Here is a 26,660-nt window from a genome sequence, read left to right as displayed (position 1 = left end):
CTCAGCCTGTAAACCAAGCAATCGCGGCTACTTGATGTGCGATAAATAAAAGACCAAAATTAAGAATGACCAGCTGATATTGATAACAGGTGGTCATAGCAGCACTTTTTTTTGCTGTGCACTTGAATTCCTGTCTTATGTAATGTTATGGTCCGTGAATACACAATGACACTACTACAACCAAGAAAAATTTTACTAACATTTATTTGTAAAATAACTGCTACAAAATAGAATTCTGATCCCCTTCTTAGTAGTTGCATAATTTAGCTGGAAGAAGACAGCATCATCCAACTTCCTGACGCCTTGACAACAGGATGAGTCCACAATGTACTGGACCTGTACGAGATGACGAAAACAGACGAAAAAAACAACACATAAATCAAATAGTTTAAAAAATGGCACCTGAAACTTTCAACTTGCCCACCACAGCAGCGAATAGACTCCTGTTGTCATATGTATTTCCAGCCTGTTGGTCCGCGGGCACAAGTGCCAGTCTTGTTTATTAATAGAAGCTGCTTAGCATCACTTAATTGCAAGACTTTTCTCTATCCGCCACCCGAGAACGCGCTCTGTATTGGTCAGGCTCCGCCTAGAGACTTGTGGCAGTGTGACGTTAATGTCGGCAATATATACACAGACTTTGGTTGCTTAATTTGTAGCGAACTCATTGTGAGCAAATTTCATAGTTGAATTCATAAAATATTTGAATGTAATATAACACCAAAATGCTGAGGCTTTAGAACATTACGAACTCAGCCTGCCTACATTAACAATCCCAGTGCCACAGGCATGCAAGAACTGCTTGCATAATCATGAATCAACTAAACCATTTTGATATATTGACAGATTTTCAAAAATGACTATTTTTGAAAATTTGATATTCATATTTTTCTTCTAAAGGGCAAGTTACTGTTGCTCAAAAGAAAAAAAAGCAAATCATTACAATATCTGATACTTTTTGCAGTTTACAGCTGCACATGGTAAAAGGCTGCATGCATGAGTGTTTGTTGTGTGTCATTCATGGTATTATTTCCGAAATCCTTATTCAGTTGACATTTAACGATCAGCCTATAAATTTTCTTCTCTTTTTTTTATTTTTCATTCCGTGCATTAGATATGAATATATTTTAGTTCAGGAAAATTTGCTCAACGAAGGGAAGTTTTTCTACTTATGGCAAAAAAACAAAACAAAGCAAGAACTAGTTCTAGAACTTTTGTGGAAGAGACAGGTTTGAGGTTTGACGTGATGAGAAGTCAATAAAAAAGGAATGCCACAGAAAGGATTGCCTCAACAAAGGAATTTGGTTCGTCGGGGTAACATACATTTGGCAATTTTTTTATGTACTCCTAGTTAACGCTCCACCACTAGCTTACAAGGGGGGAAAATAAGGTGGTGCATGCAGAAAGTTAACTCATCACATAACGTAAAAAATTTGACCCAGAACAAGAGAAGGAACAAAGACGAGTGCTCACTTCCAACAAGATTTATCTTGAAGAGCAAACATATATACTCTTGAAATGCACAAAACAGACAAATCATTCAAAAAGCCCACAACTGCCATGCACGAAAACCTTACATCCTCAAGAAAGACAATTCGTTTTGACAAATCCTTAAAGAGAGAGTGAGAGAAAGTGCCGATGCAGTTCAGCTCTAGTCTACAAATCTTTTTCGCCACGACAATTTCTCTTGTAGTTTTTTTTTTTTCAATGATAATGGTGTCACACAAAAGTGGTTTGGAGCCACACCTGCTGCAGTGCAAGGCCAAAAAAACGATTGCGACCATTCTTGAGGTTACAAGCGTGTTCATTGCAGCACGTGTGGCTGCAAAATGATTTTGCACGACACCATTTTTGCTGAAAAAAAAAAACAAATAATATGACAAGGGAAATTATCGAGGCAAAGAGGATTTGTAGACTAGAGCTGAACTGCATCAGCACTCTGTCTCGGGCTTTGTCAAAACGAATTGTCTTTTTTGAAAATGTAAGATATTTGCGCATGGCAGTTGTGAGCATCTTGAATGATTTGCCTGATCTTCACATTTCAGGAGTATATATGTGTTTGCTCTTCAAGATAAATCTTCTTGGAAGTGAGCACTCATGTTTGTTCCTTCTCTTGTCCTGGGTCAAATTTTTGTGCTGTGTGATCAGTTATGCATTACCAACATGCCTAACTTCATACTTTCGATCCCTGAAGTCAGTCCTTAAAGGGCCACTCACCAGGTCCCATAACAAATCTTAGACTGTGGAAGTTGTTGTGTGTCCGACGGAGAGCTTTATACCACAAAAAGTTTTTCAATCGGTTCATTATGAGCTGAGAAAACAGTTTCTTCTTTTTTTAACAGCAGGAAACAAGGATGAAAGGAGGCAAGCTCAAAACCCTTGCCACTCCCCCGTGTAGCCTTCACAAGCCAAATCTCTTTCCTACCCTCTCCAGCATCCAACCAAGAGGTCACGTGCACATGACGTGCTCGAACAAACCCGACCCTCGAGCGCGCGAGCGGTGTTGTTTTATTGACCAACATTATTTTGTGTCTACTGCCTGTTTTTGCGAGATTGTTTGGAAACGCTGGCTTTGATGCGGTTGAAAAGATGAGCATAATGAGTGCTCGAATGCGCAGGACCATTAATTTCTTTTTCAGGACAGGCCTCTGCTTGGTGCAGTAACCGCGGAGACACGAACGCATGCGAAACGCCGGTACATTAGCTCGGCATCTCGTTGCAATTCACGGGGGAAAAAATGAAAAAGACAAACACATTCTCCTATTGCGTCTCATTATGTATCACAAGTTTTATTAATCTCTTCAAGCAACAAATTATATTAACTACGCATGTCACGTTAAATAATTTCCGCCATGTCACGTGCCACTGTTGGCAGCGTCAGAGCACAGTCGTCTACATAGAGGACCAACTTCACTGCACTGCTGTGCATGTAGGGCGATTAATACGTGCACATCATACCCTCCTTTTCTGGGGGCGCGCCCCGCAAAGAAAAGGGGAGAAGCGTTCGTCTTGAAATTTGACCCATTTCCGCGGCGCATAGAGTTGCAATGTTTGGCAGACGTGACCATTAACTCCCGATGTACGCATTGCACTTGTCAGCTCAAAATTGTCAAACTCGGTGAGTGGCCCTTTAAAGAAAAGCAAAAATTAGAGGAGACATGAAGAATGGTTAGAAATTTTGTCATATGTCTACACCAAAATGGAATGCTATTATTAATTAGGAGAATGTATCTTTTCCTTGGCAACCAGCAAACATGATTTAGAACACATGAATACTTTTTTGTCCAAGTTAGCTGCTAAAGAGCCGAGACAAACTCCGTGAAATCCTCTTGAACAACCTGCACAAGTAACGTCCAATACTACCCCACTATATTGTGGTTGCCGGCAGACACAATGTAACTTGTAAATACTATCTCTTGGCTGTACGCGAGCAGCCATGGAGTTTATGAGGGGAAGGTCTTCGATCATACCATTCTGTATGCATTGCAGCAAATGTTTGCGTAGCATAACCTGGTTAAGGTTCAAAGTTTCTGGTTTTCTGCCTGATGCTATATAATACATGTTAGCAATTGCAAACAAGCCACAGTCAAGTGTGTTGCACTGGTTTTGTGCCTTCATTGTTTGAATGCTTAATGTTGGAAATTGTAATTTTAGAATATGACAGATTTACCTAACAGCGTCAGGAGGGGTATCTTGATCAATTGAATCATATATGAAGACTGTGTTTTTGTCGGCACCAACATTTGTTACTGTAAGCCAATGATTGGGGTTCTGAACATGCAAGATTTGAACGAAAGGGCCTTTGATTTGAGTGAATTGTAAACATCGGCCCAGTAAGACATCTTGAAAGCCGACACAAGTAGGATATTTTTTCTGAATTAAATACTCTGCGACATTGATTACGCTATCTGATATGGAGGTGCCTTGTACCAGAACATTTAAATCTGCATCTGAAAGAGAATACCGTTTGTAGACATTTAGCATGTCTACTTTAACCGTCGCAAGGCCTACCTTTTTTACTTGATTTGGGAAAAATTTACGCTTGACAGCTCCCACTTTTTTTGGCCGCCCCCTTCTTGCTTTAACCAAAGGTACCGCAAGTTTTGTACTGTTAGAATGCCCAAGATAACTTGTGGCAGTAGTTTGTACTAGCTGAGCTGGTGCAGCTTTTATGGCTGCTGAAGTTTGGTTACGAGAAAATGTTGTTAAATTTCTGAAGAAAGCCTCGCAGGAAGAAAGTTTTTCCATTAACTTCTTCTCACCACAATTAGATAATACGTTAGCCATGGTTTTTGACATTTCGCAAAGACTCCGATAAGCATAAGTATACTTCTCTTGTGCAGTGTCAAGCTTCACACAGGGTGGTGACTGAATGCTGCTTGTTACCACTGGTGTAGCACTAGTGGTTGTGCAGCTGTCACTCAGGAAATGATCCTTGCACCACCTGTCTGGCATGCAAGCCTTGTCGAAAAGACCTTGCTTAGTAAAGTCACGCACGGCTAAAATATGTGCGCAAGGCAGAGTGTACTGGTTATAAAAAGCACATGTGCAAGAAGTCAAGCAGAATGAAACACTGTACTGTGATCTTGGTGAAACTACAACATAAGAATTAGGAGTGGAAGTGACTTGATAACTTACATTTTTAAACTTCTCATACTGCTCTAGTACTTTACTTGTAGCGTCAGAAGTGTAATTACAGGACAATTCTAGCTGAAATGGGTCATTGAAATCATTTATGTTTAGGTTCAGCTTCATTTTTTTTAAGCTTAGAAAACTGTAGAGATAAAGAATTATTATCAAAGTAACCTACCAATGCTTCTATTGCTTGCATTAAATGCATGCTTGAAGAGAGATAATTTTTAATCTTTTGATTGTGGCACTCAATGCGATTATTAGTAATATTACCAAATGTAGGAAGGGCTTGCCGATATGCATGTACCCACATTTCCTTACACAAGTGCCAGTTATGCTTATAGTAAGAAATGAAATCTGTGCAAGTCATAGCTTGGAGGTCAGCAAGCTTATCAAAGTAGTCTTGCTGAGTGGGGGAATAAACTAAGCTTTTTAAGAGAGGAAGCAACTGATCACGTTGCTGTCTAGCTTTTTCATTAACCTTTTGCTGGAAACAATGCAACACATGCCACGTACACAAAAGTATGTTAGAATTAGGAAGAATACTGGTTAAAATGCGCAGTTCATTGAGATCTTTATCAATCATCACTACTTTGCAAGCAGACACAACAAATGGGTTGAAATCTACAAACTTTGTGAACATGGGCTCAACAATTTCAGTCGTCTCATTTCGTAAGAAGGCATAACACACAGGTCTCCCACGACCACGACCATCTTGAACTAATATAGAGTAAAGAATATAACCCTCAATATTCACTTTATACATTCCATCAATAAATAGAATCTCTGGATACTTTTCCAAAATCTCACGCATGTGCGTTGTTTGAAGAAGTATGAATTGCAGGTTATTATTTTGATTCATTTCATAATGAATAACCTAGTTTGGATTATTTTTAGCAAGGTCTCTACCTTCTCTAAAACCATTTCACCATGAGCCTGCTCATTGCGGATAGAAATAGAAAATTGTTGCTTGTAATTATTAATGTTCTTTGTAGTTAACTTCTTACCAGTTTTCTGCTCGACCAAGTTTTTTAAATCCTTTGCGCCACTATTACATTTAGCTAAGTCAAAGAATTCTTCTTTTTCTCCATAATTCAGGAGCCTCTTCTGAGGATACAAATCATAATATTCTGTAGGATGGTTATGCTTAGCTTGTAGTTTAGTTATCTTGTAGTGCAGAGTAGGCCATTTACATAGGCTTACCGATACTGTCATTTCACAGCCAGTACCATTGTAAGCTTGCTTTGGTCGCTTTCCTATCCCCCTGCCATGGGCTTTATTGTGCGACCGTGAATGCAGCTATATTTAATCCTAATATACTCGAAGTCCTTATCTTCTGATGTGAATGGACTTTTATTACTCATTTATCATGACTACATACCTACCCTTCCTGCACCACTCATCAAAGCTTTTCTTAAAAGAAGGAAAGTTATCAAATGTTGCATTTAAATAAACTTTGCTACCCCCCCATATAGTGTATTTACTGGGTTATTGAGGACAGTTGGGTTGGCACCAGTGCTTACACAAATAGCCTGGGCACCAGGGCTGACAGGCCTGCTTCTGGATGTCAAAGCAGCCTCACAATACTTGTACTGCACAGCTGCAGTGCACCCAGCTTCCATAGGGTCACCAGCCTCTGTGTCAGGATCGCGCTCAATTCGCATGCAATCACGAGTCAGTGCTGGTAGATGGCTTTTGCAGAAGAAACCTCGTTCACAGCGTCATTCGTGACAGATTCACAGTGAGTCGCGAAACTAACTGAGCAGTCTTTAAACTGCTTGCTAGGAACACGCTGCACCTTTTTAAAACTATCACGAATGACGTTGTGCGAGACACTCCCTCGTCCTTCAGGCTTTCTACCACATACAGCGGAAGAAGCAGACTGAGTCTGTTTCTGGCTCACAACTGCTGTCATAGGTGAAGTGGACCTGATGGACTTGGCAGCTGTCACAGCAAGAACTTTGCCTTCGCTGTCTGCACACAGTTTAGAGCTCTGTTCTTGCTTGTGCAGTGCCGCAGCCTTCCACCGGCTCTTCTTTGACTGCACCAGTTTCCACTCACTGTCGCCACACTGGCCGACAGCCTGTGGCACAGCTGCTTTTCCAGCACTGGCCTCCTCTTCCCCCACAGAAGAGCGCACAAGAGCACTCTCATGCTCCTGTGAGGCTCTCCTTATTTTCCTGTCACAAGTGGTGCTTGCACCTTGACTAGGGATCATTGGCTGAACAGGCCTCTCCCCAGTGTTTCCCTTGCATGGTACACTTGTGCCATGGAAAATGGGGGAAGGCAGGCTGTCCCAGGTCCACCAAGCCTTGCTTCCCTTGCAGCGAACGCGGACACCGCCAACGAGCGTAAAGCCAATACCATGAATGGTACTGGCCAGTTGGTCAGTGTCGTGTCTCTGCATGAGAGCACTGCTGGTTTTCCAGAAAGGAGCTGGTGCAGCGGAAGGTCCACCTACTGCTGGAGAATATTGAACTGCATGCATACCAAGTGCAGGAAAATCGACTTCCATGTTGATGGCAAGGTGCTCCTGCCGAGCCCACCCACTCCATGCAGATGCCTTGGACTCCTTGTAGGACCGTTGGATGCGTCTCCTCTCTAGATGGTTGGACAAGGCACAGGCCTCCCAGTGCAGGAAGTCTGCCAGCACCTTGTTGCCAAGCCTGCTGGGGTGGACACCATCCCTGCTCAAGAATCCAGGCCAGCTGTCCACAAGACTATCCAGAAAAGTGAAGCCCCTCTCCAGACAAAGCTGTGCGAGTACGGCATTCACATTCCTGCAGTGGCCATTCAAATGACAAGCATCAGACAACTGCTCTTCCCCTTCGCGGTACCGATTCTGCCCCCGAGGAAGAATGGCAGAAGAGCTACATGCAACGTGGGATTGCTTTCGATCATTCCCTGAGCGAGCTGGCGATATTTGTGCATGCACATGTTGACACTGTCAACAGTGTTGTTCGTGCCAACATGTACTATGACAACATCAAAACTGGCCAGCTTGTCAGCAATCATTGAGAGCAAGTGCTCAATCCTTATTCCTCTGTGTGCGACAACGCTAACAGACAAGCCACGGCGCCATGGGAAATACTGGTCCACGTACTTCACCATCGAAACGCCAGCTACTAGCACACGCGTCATGTTGCGCACACTTTCAATTCAGAATTACACCAAGGAAAAAAGAAACAAGTGAATATTTAATCTAAAACACTGCTGTCAATTACGCAAATGCACTACGCCACAGATACGTAGCACGTTAATACGGATGACCAAAGAAAGGGCCGCGTACAGATACTGCTAAATCAGCCTATACGCAAAAAATCACAAAAATACGTATTGGGATGGATATAAACAACGTTAGTAAATATAAAATAGCAGTGAAAATGAGCGGTTGAGCTTAGATGAAGATGATGTTCGAGGCTTGCGAATATGTAGCAGAACAAGGCCTGTAGACAGCTCGCAGAAGCAGCGGCCAGCCGTACTCCAGCAGCAGCAAGTGAGCGTCTGCTGAGCAGCTGAGTCACGTTCCGATTCGGTAAATTCAAACAACGCGCTAAATCGGAAACGGCGTATGTCGTGACAATTTTTGTGACGTCACTTCTGTGCGGCGCAGAAGCCGTTTCTGTGTGGGGGTGGCTCGTGCACCGCACGGCGCAGCAGTCTCTGCCTTGTAATTGAAAATTCGCTGCCCACCCGGCGCGCAGCGTGCAAAGTGTGGCGGAAATGACATCATGGCGGCCATATTCACTGGGCATAATAGTGGCGTTGTTATGGTTACGTGTCGCGCAGTGGAGCTGGTCTAGCAGTGAGCGGCCGCGGCTGGCGGCGGCATGTGTGCCTCCCCAGGTCTCGTGCTGAGCCATGGCGGTCAATAGGGAGTTTTAGAATACCGTTTGCAAGCGCTGCGGGCGTAGCGGGCGCCATACGAGTTTTAGAATAGCGTTTGCCCTGCTTCGAGCCGCAACGCACGATACCAGTGACACTGTAGCCTCGAAACCAGCGCTTGCGGGACACATGCGGGCTGCCATCACCGCCCGTAGCCACGAAACCAGCACTTGCGAACCACATGCGGGCCGCCATTACCGCACGCAATTTCGGATTTTTTGCGTGCGGTCCACGAACGCGAACTCCGACTCGCGTTACAACGCATGCGCAGTGGCAGCCACCACACCGCAAGGGCTCGCGGTGCGCTATTCTAAAACTCCCTAATATCCGTGCTCTGCGCTGCATTATTGGTTACGCAGTGTTGTCCTGGCAGTTACTGTACTCTTAGCAACGTTTACAAATCCTTTTGTCCATCACGGGATTTCAACAGTGCATAGAACGAGTGCATATCCATTTGTCGTGTGGCGCATGACGCGGATGAAGGAATTAGTGTTCAGCGAAGTTGCGTTGGGCACCATGACGAAGCGGAACGACAACCGTTTGTCATCGTTCGTCAGCGTTCGGCGTCACTGACCTTCGCAGGTCAGTGACGGTTGGGCAGTGCTCCTGCTTGTGACAACGACGACGCTGTTGAGCCTACCAAGACGATGAGGACCATGTGCACATACGTAGTTTCGTGTTGAATGTGTACAGTGACAACTTGCATGCGCGTATTAAAACACCTTTTCTGTTCCGCTTCGTATACTCTGCCCCAGCATTGCATGTAATCTCAACGTAACAGCAACCGCGTTCAAGTGTCACTTGCACCGTGCTCAAAGTCACCACGGGAACAGAATGCTGACGCAGGTGAGTTTCACGCGGAACACGGACACAGTGGCCGGATGCTGCGTCGGCCGCGTGGCGGAATGCAACCGTTGAAAGCGCACGACCGATCGTGTTGTCTGTACAGTTGCTGAATTAATGACGTGAAAACACTTGCCGCTGTTAGTGCATCTAGCGCGCGTTCTCTTGTACTTGCTTCTTTGTCGGTGAGCTGTTACTCGCTGTTAATACTTGGACGAAATAATTTCGCCGAAGGTTTCGCACTGGCCCAGAGTGTTGAGCCCCGTTTCATAATTTTCGGATCGCCAGGACACACGTGCTGTGCAGCTCACGTGCTTTCCCAGCCGGAGAGAGGGTCGTGCCTTCTGCTTTACATTCGGATGTAAACAAGAGAGGAGAATTTGCCCAGTCAATATGGCCGACATCCGGCTTCATTGTGGTACAGTGGCTAGAATGGGGAAGTGTGACGACCAGCGAGCGGGAGGCGCTGAAGACTGAGGAAAGGGAACCCCGTGGGGGCGCTCGCTCCCGCATTCACGTCGCTGTACCTCCGCCGGGCCGAAAAGCGTGCTGTTTCTCTTTGTTGAGTAACATGTGCGTGCGGTTGATTTTACGTATCTGCGTGCAAAGTTCGCCCCCCCCCCCCGTCTTCTGTAGCCATGCCGTGGAAACAGAGTCACTTTTTTGTGCCTAGGTGTACGACAGACTATAAGTCTAATAATACTAAACTGTCCTTGTTTGGTGTACCGAAAGACCCAACCTTGCTCGCACAGTGGCAACGCGCTGTTCCTCGTGCCGACAAGAAACTGCAAGAAAATTGTGCTGTGTGCGAACTCCACTTCGACGACAGGCTCATTTCTAGATACTTTGAACACACTGTGAATGGTGAGCTCGTCCGCATTGACAGAACCAGGCCCGTGCTGCTTCCGGGAGCAGTTCCAACTCAGTTCCCGAACCTCCCTGCCTATTGCTCAAAGAGGCTACCACCGGAGAGAAAGAGCCCTACAAGGACTGAACAGTATGCCCCACCGAGGAAGAAACGTGCACGAGAAACTGCCTCATCTGTAAGTGCTGAGAACGCGATCGACAGTGTTGGCATCGACAGCGATTCGTGCATGCCGTTTGACAATCTCGCCTTACCATCGCCCTCGTGGGGGAAACATGCGTTCAGTGTATCTCCTCTAATTGTTGATTTCAGCGTGTGTGAACCCGGAAAAGACAAAAGCATCTTGTTCGCCAGGAAGTTGGTTGTTTTCACACAAGAGGAAAACGGGGTGAAACAAGAAGTGTTTGTGAAAGGAGTGCAGATACTGCACGATGCGTGTGACGACCCTGCCTCACTTTTAGGGCAGGTAGACACTCTAAGTGTGTGTTCAGGGGCTGGAACCCTTGAAGAACTTCCGTTTGACATTGGCAACAAGAGGTACGCGGTCACTGGTACCGTAATATCCAGTTTAAAATGCCAGGGAACTGCACAAAAGAAAAAACAATGCATTTCGTGCAAGCATCTCAGGAAAGGCCTCCTCATTCAAAGATCTCCGCGGAAACAACGCAGCTGGACTCGAGCTGTTCGTATGTCATTAAAGAGGAGGGCACAAACACAAGCTCTTAAATGATTTAGGGCCAAGCTTTCGCGGTATAAAGACACTATGCAGAAACTGAAACAGCAAAATGAGGAGCTCGAAGAAAACGTCCTTGAAAGCCGACTTAAAGATCTCACACACAAGCAAAAGCTTGCCATCATGCAGTGTTTTCAAGGTGCACGACGTAAGTCGCCCAAGGGAATGAAGTACAACCCAGATTGGTTACTTGAATGCATGATAATGCGAATGAAGAGCCCTCGGCTGTATGAACACGTGAGACGGAAGGGCATACTCCTGCTGCCGAGTCGCTCGTGGCTGAAAGTTTACATGCGCAAGTATAAGAGCGGCTTTGGGTTTAATCCCATGGTGTCAGCAGGGATTGCAGAGAAAACCAAGTCCATGGATGAATTCAAACGACAAGGGGGCCTCATATAGTAGACGAAATGAAGTTGTCAGAGTGCTTGAGTGTTGGTGCAGCAGGAAAGGTTGAAGGATTTGTGGATTTGGGAGAGTTCACACCTGAGAGCGAAAAACACATTCCATGTGACCATAGTATGGTCATTCTGTTTCAACCGTTAACAGGCCCCTGGCACCAAATACTGGAAGTTTTTGCTTCCAGGGGAACTGTCAAAGCTACACTACTTTCAAAGATAGTTATGGAAGCCGTGCTGCTTACAGAGAAAGCAGGCCTCAAAGTAAATTTTATTACCTCGGATGGAGCCTCATGGAATCGATCCATGTGGCGCAATTTTGGCATGTCGGGGTCTTCAACATCGATAAAGTGTTCCATACCACATTCTGTAGAGGAAGGCCGACACCTTTTCTTTATATCAGACTTCCCACATTTAATGAAGTGTGTTAGGAATGGCTTTATAAAAGCCCTTTTTAAGACCCCAGATGGTGCTGTGTACATGGAGCATATCAAAGCAGCGTATGACGAAGATAAATGCGCCGTCACTCTAAAAGTTATGCCTAAAATCACCGCTTCTCATGTGAACCCCAACAACTTCGAGAAGATGAAGGTAAACTTAGCATTTCATTTGTTCAGTGCTGAAGTCCTACGTGGCCTATTTTTTTACAAGAATGAAGTGGTTAGACGGTGGAGCGACCCAACCCCAACACAGACGTTTGTGCAGATGATGGTTAAACTAATTGAAGCAATGACGGCACACATTCCATCGCAAGGATTGAAGGTGAATTCTCCTCAAGAAACGAACATAATAGAGTTTCTTGAATACCTCAACAAATGGGAAACTTCCTTAGAGCCATCCAAAATTGGGTTCATTTCATCAAGCACAGCCGAGGGACTGAGAGTCACTCTGCATGCTACCCTCGGCCTATTGAGGTACGCGAGTGAGAAGCTGAACTTCAAGTTCATCCTCATAAGCCGTCTCAGCCAAGACTGCATTGAAAAGTTATTTGGCGTCATTCGCCAATTTTCAGGGTGCAACGATCACCCTACGGCAATGCAGTTTTTGATCACAGTCAACTGCTTGGGCTTTTATAATTTGGTGAAAGCCCCAAACAGTGGCAACTGTTCAGGAGGCTCAATGACTTCTCTCCTTGGAGACGGCACTAGTGTCAAGCAAGTAGACTCGCTGATTGATAATGGCAAGTTCGAAGAAGCTTCTGGCGTACTGGAAAAGTCGGCGCTTGATGTGGATCATGTGTGTGCTGAAAAGACAAGCGACGCCCGACTTGTTTATTACATAGCCGGATATGTCGCGAGGAAGACTGTCCTGAAAAGCGGCTGCCGGGACTGCTTCGATGAGCTTCTCGTAGCTCCGCAGGACGCAAGCAAAGACCTCGCTACGCTGACTCACTTTTGTGACAACGGTGGGCTACTCTATCCCTCGGAGCAGCTCTTCGCGTTTGTAGAAGCCCTGGAGATGACCTTCACGACGTGGTTCAGCTATAATGAGCTACACCATGACAGCTTGGCTGAGTTGACCTCGTGCCTGCAGAGGAATTCTGTCGTGCTTCGATGTTCGCAGCACGGCGAGAGCCTAACCAACCAGATGATAAAGTTTTTTTTTTTTCATAACGCGCCTCCACTTCTACACGAAATCCCTGAACAAGGAACGTGCATCTACCCGCGAGAGAAAAAAATATCTGAAACTTAGCCGCCTGACATAAACATTCAGGCCACATAACTGCTTTCTCACTTGGGCGACCGCCTCTGTGTGTTTTTGTGTTGTGCTTGGACAAGAGCACAATAAAGTGTATTGTTGTGGTCCACATTTTTTTAAAATAACAGTTACTTAATAAATCTAAGGGCGAACTAAACTATTGTAATCGCAAGAATTCAACATCCTGTTGATCGCGTTTAGCTGAGGGCATTCCGCATCCGTGCAAGCTTCTGCCATGTGTTCTCGTCATAGTAGCATTACATATCATTGAGCTTCAACATACAAAGTGTGTAGCCACATTAACTGAAAATAAAAAACGCGAAGTGGGATAACGAAATTCGGCGATACGCGGCTAGAGTACACTCAAACGCGGCCTGGGCAACGCTCCTGCTTCAAGCGCGCGACGTAAATACGGGCAGCAGCGCCATCTATCTTGTTCCCTGCAAAACGGCCTGACCAAGCGGGCGCGCTCATCACACTTCCCCATTCTAGCCACTGTAATTGCGGCTTCACAACGAGTGATGTCAGAGCCTCTGCTACCTTTCCTTCCTCCGTGTCAGGGCACATGTCTGGGCGTGTGGCGTGTGTGCATGTGTGCGTGTGTGGGATGAGCTGTACGCGATCGCGGGCTGTACACATTTGTGTTGTGCTGGATGTGTGCTGATTGAATTGTCCTTGTGGTGGGCGCGAGTACTACGACTGTGCTTATCGTTGCCCATGTGCTTGACGAACGCGGATGGTGTTTGGAGCGCTTGAACTGGCACCATAATCTCTTGCACTAGATACCTTACTTGCACTGTCACTGCGTGCTTAAGCATTATTTTTATGATTGCTAATATTTTATTTTTAAATGCGAAGCATTTCTTAGCTAACTTCGGCGACTTTGAGCGTATCTATATCTATCTAGCCGCCTACGACTTTTAGCTCTCCTGGCCGTTTGGATAATGGTATCGGTACCAAACTTGGTTGGCATAACATGACTATATGACGAGCATATTTGACTAGTCATAACATAAAAATCATAACATGAATGACATGATTTAAATTTTATGGTGTTGCTGCTCTTGTGGTGGTTTCGTTCACATGACATGTTGCAAAATTGGTATGGCATGACATAATTGCATGGTGAACACAAGCAACATACCCTAACATTAAAATCATGACATGCGTGTCACGTAACAACATGACATGTCGCGCTCATGATGCGCTCTCGGCCATTTCGCTAGCGTCACATATACCGAATTTGGTATTACGGTACGTAAACGGATGACGAAGGTATCTGACTGGTGCAACAAGATAATCATGAGATGCGTGTCATGTAACAACATGACTACATGCCACGCTCATAATGCGCTGGTGGCGGTTTGACTAGCTTCACTTATACGAAATTTGGTATTACAAGACGTGGATGGACGACAAATGTATGAGACTGGTGCAAACATGATAAACATGAGTTGCGTGTCATGTAACAACATGACTACATGCTATGCTAATGATCCACTCGCGGCCGTTTCGCTAGCTTCACATATGCCAAATTCGGTATTACGTTACGCGCATGGATGACATAGCTAAATGACACATCCAGACATGATAATCACGACATGCGTGTCATGTAACAATATGACTACATGCCACACTCATGATCCGCTCGCGGCCGTTTCGCTAGCTTCACATATGCCAAATTTGGTATTACGTGACATCAATGAATGAAGAAGGTATGTAACTGGTGCAAACATGACAATGATGAGGTGCGCGTCATGTGAGAACATGACTACATGCCACAGTCAAGACACCAATACATTTCGATGAGACCCGGGACGCGTGCGCGCCACCATTCGTTTCGTAGCGTCACGCCAGCGTTGCCACGCAAGGCGCCGGTCCTGCCATATACTCGCAGGCGCACGCTGCGTTGCTTTGACGCATGCGCATTTCAGCGCGTTCGGCGTCTCCCCGTCTCGACAAGAGGCAGACGCAGTGCTGTCTGGGTAACGCATTGGCACAAAATGCAGCATGTCTCATTTGGCGCCGGTTGCCGTCGGGCCACAATGGCGGACGCTGGTCGCGCCGGCCCCGCTTGGCGTCAGACTATAGAGTGCATGCGTTTTGCTAACGTGGCATCACTGTGCCGAGCGTTCGCGCGCGTCAACGTTACGTTGGAGCATATGGGGCCCTTCATGATGCACTGGAGATCGTTTCGCTAGCTCCACATATACCAAATTTGGTGTTACGTGGCGTCAATAGATGACGAAGGTATGTGACTGGTGCAAACTTAATAATCATGAGACGCGTGCCATGTAAGCACATGACAACATACCACGCTTATAGCGTGCTCACGGCCGTTTCGCTATCTCCACATATACTAAATTTGACATCACGTGACGTGAATAGATGACAAAAGTAAACGACACATACAAACATGATAATCATGACACGGAAGTCGTGTACGGCATAATTTACCTCCACCTCTTAACGTTGTGCTAATTGAAAAGTGGCATATCAACATTTCTCATTAGTGCTTCGCATATCATCGATTCCCACTGTACGTGGGATCTGCAATTTTTTTTTTTTTCGTGTGAGGTGGTAGCGTTCGTTGTACAAATTTTACTGAGCGTGAAAGTATGTTTTTCGCTGTGCTTGATCATATGTTTCAGCAACTTGCTTTTGACTGCTTTGTCGCTTGCTCATTGAATATATCAATTCATCGATGAGTGGCATTGCAGCCATTTTATCAGTCAATAAGGCCGATTTTCTCTGTCGGTTAAGCCATGCAAGTGTTACACTATGTAATCGACACGACCGTGCATAAATGCAGAAGCGAGTCGTTCATGGTTGAGAAACACGAATCAATTTGAAAGAGCCTGTATGACACTACTCAAGCCTCATGCAGCTGCACGATCGATAGTTGTACATAAACAAGTGTTCGACGCCTGGGTATGTAGTACATGCGGTTTTCACCCCGCAGGTATTCCTGCCCACGCGTGCCTCATTTTCCGGCGTGAAATGGCACTTTTGTGAGCAATTAACAAACTAGTTTCAATCCCTTTTGAAAATTAAAAAAGCAGAGAGGCACCTGTGTTGTTTTTCTCTGATTGAAGAGTAAGCGAACTTCTACGAGAAAAAAAAAACATCATCCATGTAGGATAACAAAAAAAAAGCTCTGGAAAAGTGGTGGCTTCTCTTAATGCATAAAAATGCTGTACAATGACATAGTTTACCGTTTGATACTCATGTATATCAATGAAAAACGGTGACTGCGGTGTATTTTAGCAAAACGGACGAATGTTGTACGCACAGATGTATATTCAACAGTCATAATGTTTTATATAAGCAGTTTACATTTGCATAATGATGCCAGCAGCAACACGAATGTTAGCAACATCAGACGTGGTAAGCTGATATGTAACTCTTGTGCTGTCAAGGATGGTAGCCCCGAACACTGTTACATAAATCTACCGAAGTGTATGGTGCTTAACTACAACTAACGCCAACTGGTCGTGACGGCTGCATTATAGGAGTGCATCTGTAATTTTTATAAAATTGTATAGTTAGCGTTGCAACTGCAATTGACATAGTGCCTGAGTGGTGTCTATTTCCACAGCAGTGTCGAGACCTGGTGTGGCACTGTGGTAGAATACTTGAGTGCCATGCAGAATGTTTGGTTTTCATTCCTGCTGGGGCCCTAATATTTATTCATTGCATTTATAGGGTCAGCACTGACATTTTCCTGGACATTGTCATGTTAAAATTACCAATATTATTTCTTGCCATTCTTGTGTAGACGAACTGTCAGTCACCTGGGGCACATAACTGCATACCTGCCAGATGTGTGCCACTCATCTGGAAGAAAAGGTTTGACGACATACCTGACAGAATCGCGGCGTTATTCATGACCTGACGGGCAATCGTATTCGTCAGACCATGTTACCCTCCCATACGAATTTGGTTTACCCAAACCTAAGAAAGTTATCACGAGAGCGACTAGACTTAGGCAGCTAGATAGATAGACCATTGAAGTCAATTTCTCCTTCTTAGTCCATTGAACGCTGCACGGTGGAAAATTTTTGTTATGAGCGTGATGTCTCACTGATGTCTCATTTGATGTCTCACTTGATCTCTTATTTTCTTTAATGAAGTTATTTTTTCTTCAGAGTTGTATGAGCAGGCCAAGTTGTATGTGTTGTCAAACCATCTTACCCTCCCATACTCATTTGGTTTACCCAAAGCTAAGGGAGTGATTATGAGAGCAACCAGACTTAGGCAGCTAGATAGATAGACCATCGAAGTCAATTTCTCCTTCTAAGTCGATTGAACGCTGCACGGTGGGAAATATTTGTTATGAGCGTTGGTGTCTCATTTGATGTCTCATATTTTTTAATGAAGTTATTATTTTTTTTTTCAGAGTTGTATGAGCAGGCCAAGTTGTATGTGTAGACTCCTATCTTAAAACAACTAAAGCATCTTGTGAAAATATTCCACTTGTTTGCATCCACTGTTGCTCACAATCCCATCTCCCCCACCCCCTCCCTACCTACACATTTTAGATACCAGGCATACAAGTGGATGATGACTGTTTTTTCAGCAGCAGCTTGCTACAACAGCGCTAAGGAAAAAGACATGCACTCCAGTGTTTTCAGTTTCAACTTAATGTGGCTGCCAGCATACTACAGAAGAATGTGCTGCATGCTCAGTTCATTTCTACTTCTCACTATGTCTTTCTTGAGAATACTTAATATATGAAATTTATCTCTAATAACGATTCACTTCTGAAAGCTGTGCTGTCAAATGCATTGACCTACAAGTGAAGGGTGTGCTTTAATTTCATTGTGCTTTACATACCTGCAGATAGTAGCAGAAGTTGGATTGTCATTTACTGAAAGGCTGATGCACCTTTTCTCAAATAGATTTATTGTTGTCCTCTCCTTGAAGAGTTCCCAGTGTTTCTGAATAGCACTGGGCTTGGTGAACCACAATCATGTCTAGCTGTTTCCAATCCTGTCCTTCCTTTAGAGCTTGAAAAACTAAGAGCAAAACCATAAATTGTGCCCCACTCATTACCATAATGCTTTGCCGCTTCACTCTTTTAGTTTAATAAATACAAAGCATTTCTTAGCGAAATTCGGCGACTTTGTATCTATCTAGCCACCTACGACTCTTAGCTCTCCTGGCCATTTCGATAATGGTATCGATATCGAAATCAATATGGTGTAACATGACTGTATGATGAGCATAAGTGACTAGTCATTACATGTATGTCATGAATGTTATGATTTACATTTCATGGTCTTGCTGCTCTTGCGGTGGTTTCGTTCACATGGCATATTACAAAACTGGTATGGTATAACATGACTGCAGGGCAAACAAAAGCGACAGACCCTAACGAGGAAATTATGACATGCATGTCATGTAAAACACGACTATATGCTATGCTCATAGTGCTCTTTGGTCGTTTTGCTGGCTTCATATACACCAAATTCAGTGTAACGAGACATCAATAGATGATGAAGGTATATGACTGGTGCAAACATGATAAACATGACATCATGCCACGCTCATGATGCAATCATGGCCATTTCGCTAGCTTCACATATAAAAAATTTGGTAATTAAGTGATGTGAATGGACAATGAAGGTAAATGACCCATCCAAACGTGATAATCATGATATGCATGTCGTGTGAAACATCACCTCATGCTACGCTCATAGCGTGCTCCCGGATGTTTCGCTAGCTCCACATATACCAAATTTGGATCCACGTGACATGAATAGACGATGAAGGTAAATGACATGTCCAAACATAATAATCATGAGATGGAAGTCATGTTCGATACAATTTACGTCCACTTTGTAACATTTTGCTGAATTTAAGCAACATATCAACCTTTCTCATTCGTGCTTTGCATATCATCGATCTGCACTGTACATGAGATCTGCCAATTTATTTACATTAACGGACTCATTAGCCTATTTCTCATTTTCTGCATTGACACTTTAACGTCTTAGACCCTGGATGCATTATCTGGAATTGCACACATGTGCCTGGAAGCCACCTACAAAGTGGGTTCTAATAGGCCTGGCCTACCTTCGATGAGTCTTAATCCACTATTTGTTTACAATGCTTCCAAGTTACAGGTGCACATTCACTTTTTTTGCCTTCTTGCTAAGTGAGCTCGTAGAAAAAATAACTTTTATTTCATTCACAGTACGTACTAAAAATGTTTGTATTCTCCTTCTCATACTTGTCAGCTTCATAATAGGATGTGACAATATTATGTGCCCTAAAATGAAGTGATATTCATACTCTGGTTTTCTCTAAGGCTCCGTTGATGCCAGGAATGCATGCATAGACCCTGTGGAGCTCTAGCCATGTAGTACGAAACACACACACAAAAACTCTTCTCCAAAGCAGAGGTATACGTGTAGGAGGGAGTAGAGATTAAGTGACAAATTGGTAATGGGGTTCTTAGGGTCGGACCACCTCGCTGAGCCTCTATTCCCATCTAGCCTCTGCCACTTTTGAACTACAATGAAGTTCTTACTAACTTGAGAAAGCAGAGTCAACTGTTTGTGTCAGCATGGAAGCGTATAAAAGCAGCAGACAGCAAGGTGAGAAGCAATATTGCATCTCCACCATCTTCAATATAATTATTTCTTTTTGTGACTGAATTATCTAGTCATTCTGTAGCAAATATGCCAGGCAATCATATGATGCAAAAAAGTGCCAAAATGTTCTATGTCGAGTTACGGCTGTGTTTTCCAGGGAACATTAATTTAGCTCGTGTGTAGGCTGTATTCACATTGGACTGGATTAGGTTGTGCATTACTTTACGGGGAAGAAATTTATTAGCGCCATAAAGGAAAGGTGAGTGAAAATGACACATACAACATATGTGTCTTTTGCCTTCTCTAAATTTCATCTACAGCGCTCTTTAATACCCTCCGAAAAATCTATATTAGGTAGTACACATGCAGTGCGGGCTGCCATGCAAAGTCTGAGCAAGTGCTCCACATTCATTTCAGAGCAACGTTTCTGTTTCAGAGTATGGGAATAAAGGCACCACATCTTACATGTATGGCTTACACCATTGAAAAAGAAAATGAGTATGCTACACTTGCGAGAAAGCTAAAAGAATGTCAGCAACTATGAGTATACTGCACTTGCGAGAAAGTTAAAAGAATGTCAGCAATTCTAAAGTTGGACTCGCTTGCTGGATTCCGTGCCGACCGGTTGTGCGCCCGCGCGCCCCACGCGCTTGCGATCTTCGGCGTCAGCGTAGCTCTGGCCGACTGGGCTCGCCCTACGTCACCTCCTGCCGCCGACGACTTTCGACGACACTGTAGCTCTGACTTACTGGACTTGCTCTACGCCATCTACCAACGCCGACAAGAGCTCTCGCAAGTGTACCCCGTCCTCGGACTCCAGTGACCGTGCTTCATCTTTCCTGTCTCTCTTATCCCCTCAGTTTGTTGTTGCTTCTTCTTCCTCTTTTCTACACCTTTACTCCTACCCTTTTAGGGGCAAAGCTCCTTATAGCGGCACCCGTTCGTCCCGCGTCCCGTCGAAGTATGTAACCAGTCATACGCTTTGACCTGCAAACATTTTGACCTCCAAGCTGGTGCCGGTGAGAGATTCCTTCTGTGCGTTGTTGAACAACATAAAATAGTGCTCAATGTACATGCCAATAGCTGATAATGGGATATGAGAGACAGGAGCATTCGGCTTTTAGTTAACCTGTACGCTGCGATCCCCATTAGCAGCCATTGCATGTACATTGAGCACTATCTGAAGGGAAAGGGTTGCTACGTTATACCCGCTGGGTGTAACCACCTTAGCTTTAGAAAGGTTTAGCGAGCGTTGAGCCGCAGTGCCATGAATACAATGAACTAGTATGTACCATGAATGAACTCGAGGTAGTTAAACGTGGGAAGTAGGTACGAAGTGCAAGCCGTAAGAAAGTAAAAGCTGAATTCTCCTGTCTCTCATTTCCCATGCAGCCATTGGCATGTATATTGAGCTCTATCTGCCAGGAAAAGATTGCTACGTTATACTCGCTGGGCGTAACCTCCTTGGTTTTAGAAAGGCTTAGCGAGTGTTGGGCCGCAGTGCCACGAATACAGTGAACTAGTATATACCATGAACTCGAGGTGGTCAAAGGTGGGAAGTAGACCCGAAGCGCAAGCTGTTAGAAAGTGTGCGTGTACCACCTCTCGTTTAGTCCTTGGAATGTCCGCTGGAAGGCGGTGTTTCTACATGGGGAATATATGATGAAAAGATGCGAGATGGTGGTACTTGGAGTGTTGAATAGATGGACGAACGGACGCACAGACAGATGCATGAATGGACGCATGAACGGACGCAGGGGCGGATGCATGGACGAACGCAGGAACGGACGCACGCACGAACGGGCGGATGGACGCATGGACGGTCGCACAGACGGAAGGAAGCAAGAACGAATGGATGGACGAATGCTTCGCCCCACTCTCCATCATTCACTCCGTGGATATGCTGCCAATTTTTTTAGCCCTCCTCACCCCCATCCCTTGTGAGCTACTGTGGCGGTGTCGCTCACTGAAGCAGACAATAACGGGGCTCACTTTTCTCTTCCTTTCTCTCTCTTAAGAATCACTCACAATTCTAAAGTTGGAGAGAAAGCCCCGTCGCAGCGGTCTAGTGGCTAAGGTACTTGGCTGCTGACCCGCAGGTCGCGGGATCGGATCCCGACTGCGGCGGCTGCATTTCCGATGGTGGTGGAAATGTTGTAGGCTCCTGTGCTCAAATTTGGGTGCACGTTAAAGAACCCCAAGTGGTCAAAACTTCCGGAGCCCTCCACTACGGCGTCTCTCATAATCATATGGTGGTTTTAAGACGTTTAACCCCACATATCAATCAATCAATGTTGGAGAGAAAGGACAAAGGTTTCCAGGGCTCTATGTATTGGTGAGAAACTTCAAACACACCTTTTTGAGAGAAACGAATTCGCGGGAACTGCAGGGCTATAGGCACTTTTTAATTTGTACTGCGGATGATCTGAAAGTATGGTACGTCACATATCTCGTGTGCATGCACATCTGCACTTCACAGCAAAAGTTGTTGCAATGACCCAAGAAACACGAAACGTCGTATAAACTTCTCGAAATATCTAAAAAGATATGCGGACATCTAGGTATAATATTTCACGTTGAATAAACGTTTTTTCAAAGGAAAATTTTTAGAAGACGTTGAGAAAACCTTCTTTACAAGAACTTTGGTAGAATTTGCGGATGAGGTCTCGGGGGAGTTTTCCACGTTTCTTTATTTTTTTGAACCAAAATAACATTCGCTTTACATATTTATGTAGTATATATTTTTACATATTTTTGCATATTTATATGTAATAATTGAGTTCTCTAGTCAGCATTAAGAAATAATATGCGCAAATGCTGTGTGCGCCTGCGCGGCTAGAACAATTTTACTTCTCTGGACGTGCTTACCGGTCGCTCAGTCGCCTCTTGATGAAGCGGGTTCGAGTAGGTTTCTCTCGTGTTTTAAAAGTGTGCTTCGCTTTGTGTTCGTGTTTTGTGTTCTGTCAGTGCTGCTGATTACAAAGATGCGCTATACTCAAGCAAAGACGTGTGGGATCGTATCGTGGAGCACTCGCCAGGTATGTACCACACGGCTGCTGTCGGCGCTTTGTTGTCACTCACCACGTTTTTCCTACCATGTGCACGATAAGTGAGCTTTTGTTTACTTGGGGACCCTGCTGTTCTGTAGTACTTTAGCTGTGTAACGCCAAAGTAGTGTGAAGTTAAGCGCGGACAAGCTTTTTTCTTTTGTGTGGAGTGTGAAGCATGCATATGTTGCGGGAATTCGGCGGCAGATTCGAGCAGAGTTGTGGCGGCTGTCCGCCTCTGTTGGCAGTGGTGTTGGAGGGGGGGGGGGGGGGGGCTGCTCGCGAGCGACCACTATTTTTGTTTGTTAATTCTGGGGTGTTTGTTAGCTGTAGGCTTTGATGCTTGCTCATATTGTGCGCTATTGAAGTGAACGTGTCCAAGGCAGTTTCACGTGCTGTACTATCGGCATCAAATGAAACGCGAACAGCGGAGCGCGTGGCACAAGCCTTATCAACGGCATAGTGCGCGCCGTCCACCAATCAATCAATCAATCAATCAATCAGTTTATTATCATGTCATAAAAGGATGTTACAGGGAGTAAAATATACAGAAGAGGGTCCCAAAGTACAAGACTGCAACGGGACCCTCGGTGATCATTACAAATAATAAAAGCACGAGCAGCTGTTAGAATCGTATAAGCAAAAATATGTAAAGCAGAATGAAAACAAAAAGGCATGGAATCAAAAAACGAATAATACAGCATAAAACAACACAAACAAGATGATAGATCAACTATTTAACAGGTACTCTTTTAATGAGTTTTTAAAAGAAAATAAAGAAACTTTGCATTTTAGCGAAGTTGGCAAATTATTCCATATGGTGATGGTACAGAAGAGTGAAGATGATTTACCATAGTTAGTACGAACCTTGGGAAGTAAAAAGCTATTATTAGCCGCAAACCTGGTAGTGTTAGTATTAACTAACATTTTAGGATCAATGAAGTTAGCAGAAAGTTGATTTCTTATTTGTTTATGCAAAAACATAATTAGATTAAACCTGAATAGATAGTTAATATTTAAGATTTTATTGCATTGAAGAAGGGGAGCGGCGCTACTGTCGCGAGAACAGTTAAAAATAGCGCGAATAGCTCGATTTTGTAGATATTGTACGGATGAAAGATGACACTGGTAAGTATTCCCCCAAGATGCGATGCCATAAGTGATATGAGAATGAATGAATGCGAAGTAAAGTGAAAGGAGTGCTTTATGAGAAAAATATGAGCAAGCTTTGAGTAATGCGCGAATGCCGAATGCTGCCGTTTTTCTAATGTGAGCAATATGGAGAGCGAAGTTAAGGTTAGCGTCGAGGTGAACGCCAAGAAAAGATACACTGTCGCTGATATTATTCAAATGAGAGTCAACTGTAAGCTGTGGTGAGGAAGCTAACTTGCGTTGAGCTGATCTAAAAACCATAAACTTAGATTTATTTGGATTAATGATTAAGAAATTTTCCTGGCACCACTTTGACACACTACAAAGTACAGCATTTAATTTATTAATGACATTGTCAATACATCTATCAGCAATGGAAATGGTGGTATCATCAGCATATAAAACGCAGTGAGCCATGTGTATAATGTCAGGAAGGTCATTAATGTAAATCATTGACACAGACAGGCCCACACATCCGGTGTGGCAGCACTGCGCGATCCCCCTGTAGTGCGATATTTCTGGTCGTGTTCCAAGTATGGTAATGATATTTGAAAGGAAAAAAATAAATAAATACAGAGAACAGAACAGAAGGTTTCATTGTGCTAAATGAAGAAGAATACATGTGCATGATATACAGAAAGAGGTCCCATAGTCAGAGACTGCAAGGGGACCTCTTGTACAATGTAGAATTGAGAATGATTGTGATGTACATAGCAGGGAGACAGAGCTACAGTAAAATGCAGAGGTTAAACTACTGCAGCCGAAGGCGAGTATTGTAGCACTGTTTGTCATCACAAAGTCTATCATCACGGAATGACTGGCAAATTTATTTATAGAAGACAAAACTCGGTTCAAAATGCTGGCCATTTTACGCTGTTTCACTTAGTGCCGGTAAAGCGAGACCATTTGCGCGCTCTCTTATGCGCGCAAAATGCCGCGCGAAGAAACGCGCGGCATTTTCAGTTAAAGTGAAGCCTTTTCTGATCGGTCACTGAAAGAAGGGTGCAGGTGAAGCAGCGCTGGCGAATGAGATAAGACAATCGTTTGAAAATCAACTGCAAACCGATTATATTTCTCTTTTTGTTTAACGTGTCAAGACACCGATTGCACTGCCACGCTACAGTAAAAGCAAGGAATTGGGAGTGATACGATCAAAAGCGCTCGGCATGGCCACGATTTCCACCATTGTCACCATACGAAAACTAGAGCAGAAACGGAGATAACGCACTCTAGTTGGATCGTGCAGTGCTGCCAAACCGGATGTCCACGCCTGTAAATGGTGATGACTGGACGGCCAACACTATACTGTTTCTAATGCTTGAAACGTGCTCTGCTGTTCGGGTTTCATTTGACGCCGATAGTACGTTCCATTTTATACATTATGACTGCTATCACAGAAGTTTTCGCAAGGTTCTGTTTGGGGTCTCTCAATTTTTTCCTTGCGAGTCGCCGAACGTATGCTGGTGTGTGCATCCGCGCCGAAACGCATCTTTATAAACTACCGTGATACTCGATGCGTGTTCGTCTGCAGCGTGTTGCATCATCTTAGGTAGGACTCTCAAAGATTGCACCTACACTTAGTAGTGTTCATGCAGCTAGTGTGCAACAAGTGTTCATGCAGCTCATTTAGTCAAGTTCTAACTTTCGGTATACACCAGCAACATAGGTTGCCTCACGCGGCCTTAATCCGTGCATTTTAAGCCATTAGTTTATCCTGAACCGTATTTTCGAACGAATATTTCATGGCTAAATATGGCCAAATGGCCATATGCCTTACTGTGCGAGCACTAATTCAGTCATAAGTCCATGCGTTCGAGCACCGCCGATTTTACTCTGCTTGTTTCCACTATACTTATATTTTGGTTTGGTTTATTAAATCTTTTATGCACCTCGCCCAATTGGTGTTGAAGGTTTGCTAAACACTTTTACGTGTATGAACATTAAGAATAGTTTATAGCACCACCTCCAATGAAATTTTCTGATTAATGACAAGCTTAACAGTATATTGGATAAAGTAAACTTTCTAGGCATGCGCTACAGATGTTGATGGAATCTGTGGTATGTGCAGAATTATTATTTTATTTATCACTCAAAACTCGCAATATTGTTATAAATCATGGTAAGCATGCATAAGTCATGCACGTATTGCTGTTAAAATGTAGAATTGGACACCATATTTATTTGAGAATAATAAATATAGACTACAAGTTTTCAAGCTATTGGCACTGAAGGAATTATACTAATTCGGAAATTAGTTCCATCAGATCTTATCGCTGAATCGCGGTCAATAGCTTCCAAGATTCTGGTTCCCGGAGGCGACATTACATTCCAGCACCGTTCCAGACAGGTGACTGCAGACCCACGGCGAGCCATGGCGCGAACTAATAAGAGTAGCCTCCCGCTAGGTGCTTTTCTCACGACCGCGCGTGGCCTAGGTGCCAAATTGCGCGACCATCCCCTAGGCACTTCAGTGACTAGCGGTGCGCCCGCGCTGGCTGGAGCGGTGCGGGTATGCAAAGGCGCCGCTGGCTGTGTTATGTGTGTGTCAGCGCTTCCTCTATTTCGGTGTTGTGCAGCGGTTTGTATTATTGCGATATTATTCCTTGCGAATATGGTGATGCTTGAGTGCTGACTATTCTGTTTGGACGTTAGTTCTGCATGCGCTGTGCGCTTTGACGCACTTCAGTGAACGCTGTCACACGGGTACTTGCTGCGTGTGGTCGTGCTGCACTGTATTTGATCCAGACCGTGTCATCATCATCATCAGCCTGACTACGTCCACTGCAGGACAAAGGCCTCTCCCATGTTCCA

At 44.3% G+C, this 26,660-nt stretch overlaps 2 protein-coding genes across 3 annotated transcripts in view; one reads left to right on the top strand and one right to left on the bottom strand.

Annotated features, from left to right (window-relative positions):
* Positions 1-2,031: 2,031 nt before the first annotated feature.
* Positions 2,032-26,660, bottom strand: part of LOC142804286 (uncharacterized) — a 41,751-nt gene continuing 17,122 nt past the window's right edge. Inside the window, exon 2 of the mRNA XM_075891044.1 lies at positions 2,032-7,412. Coding sequence (XP_075747159.1) covers positions 6,308-7,147 — 840 coding nt within the window. The 5' untranslated portion in view covers positions 7,148-7,412 and the 3' untranslated portion in view covers positions 2,032-6,307. The remainder of the gene's footprint in view (positions 7,413-26,660) is intronic.
* Positions 21,915-26,660, top strand: part of LOC142804287 (uncharacterized) — a 32,143-nt gene continuing 27,397 nt past the window's right edge. Inside the window, exon 1 of one of the 2 annotated variants that reach the window (XM_075891046.1) lies at positions 21,915-22,688. In XM_075891046.1, the coding sequence (XP_075747161.1) occupies positions 22,635-22,688 (54 nt within the window). In that variant the 5' untranslated portion in view covers positions 21,915-22,634. Of the gene's footprint in view, positions 22,689-26,193; positions 26,428-26,660 lie in introns of those variants that run through there. The other variant, XM_075891045.1, reaches the window with a different exon arrangement.

The sequence above is a fragment of the Rhipicephalus microplus genome, chromosome 3 (genome assembly GCF_043290135.1).
Source record: "Rhipicephalus microplus isolate Deutch F79 chromosome 3, USDA_Rmic, whole genome shotgun sequence".
Classification (NCBI taxonomy): domain Eukaryota; kingdom Metazoa; phylum Arthropoda; class Arachnida; order Ixodida; family Ixodidae; genus Rhipicephalus; species Rhipicephalus microplus.
Note: the sequence above shows the minus strand (reverse complement) of the source record. Positions and strands in the feature narration are given on the sequence as shown.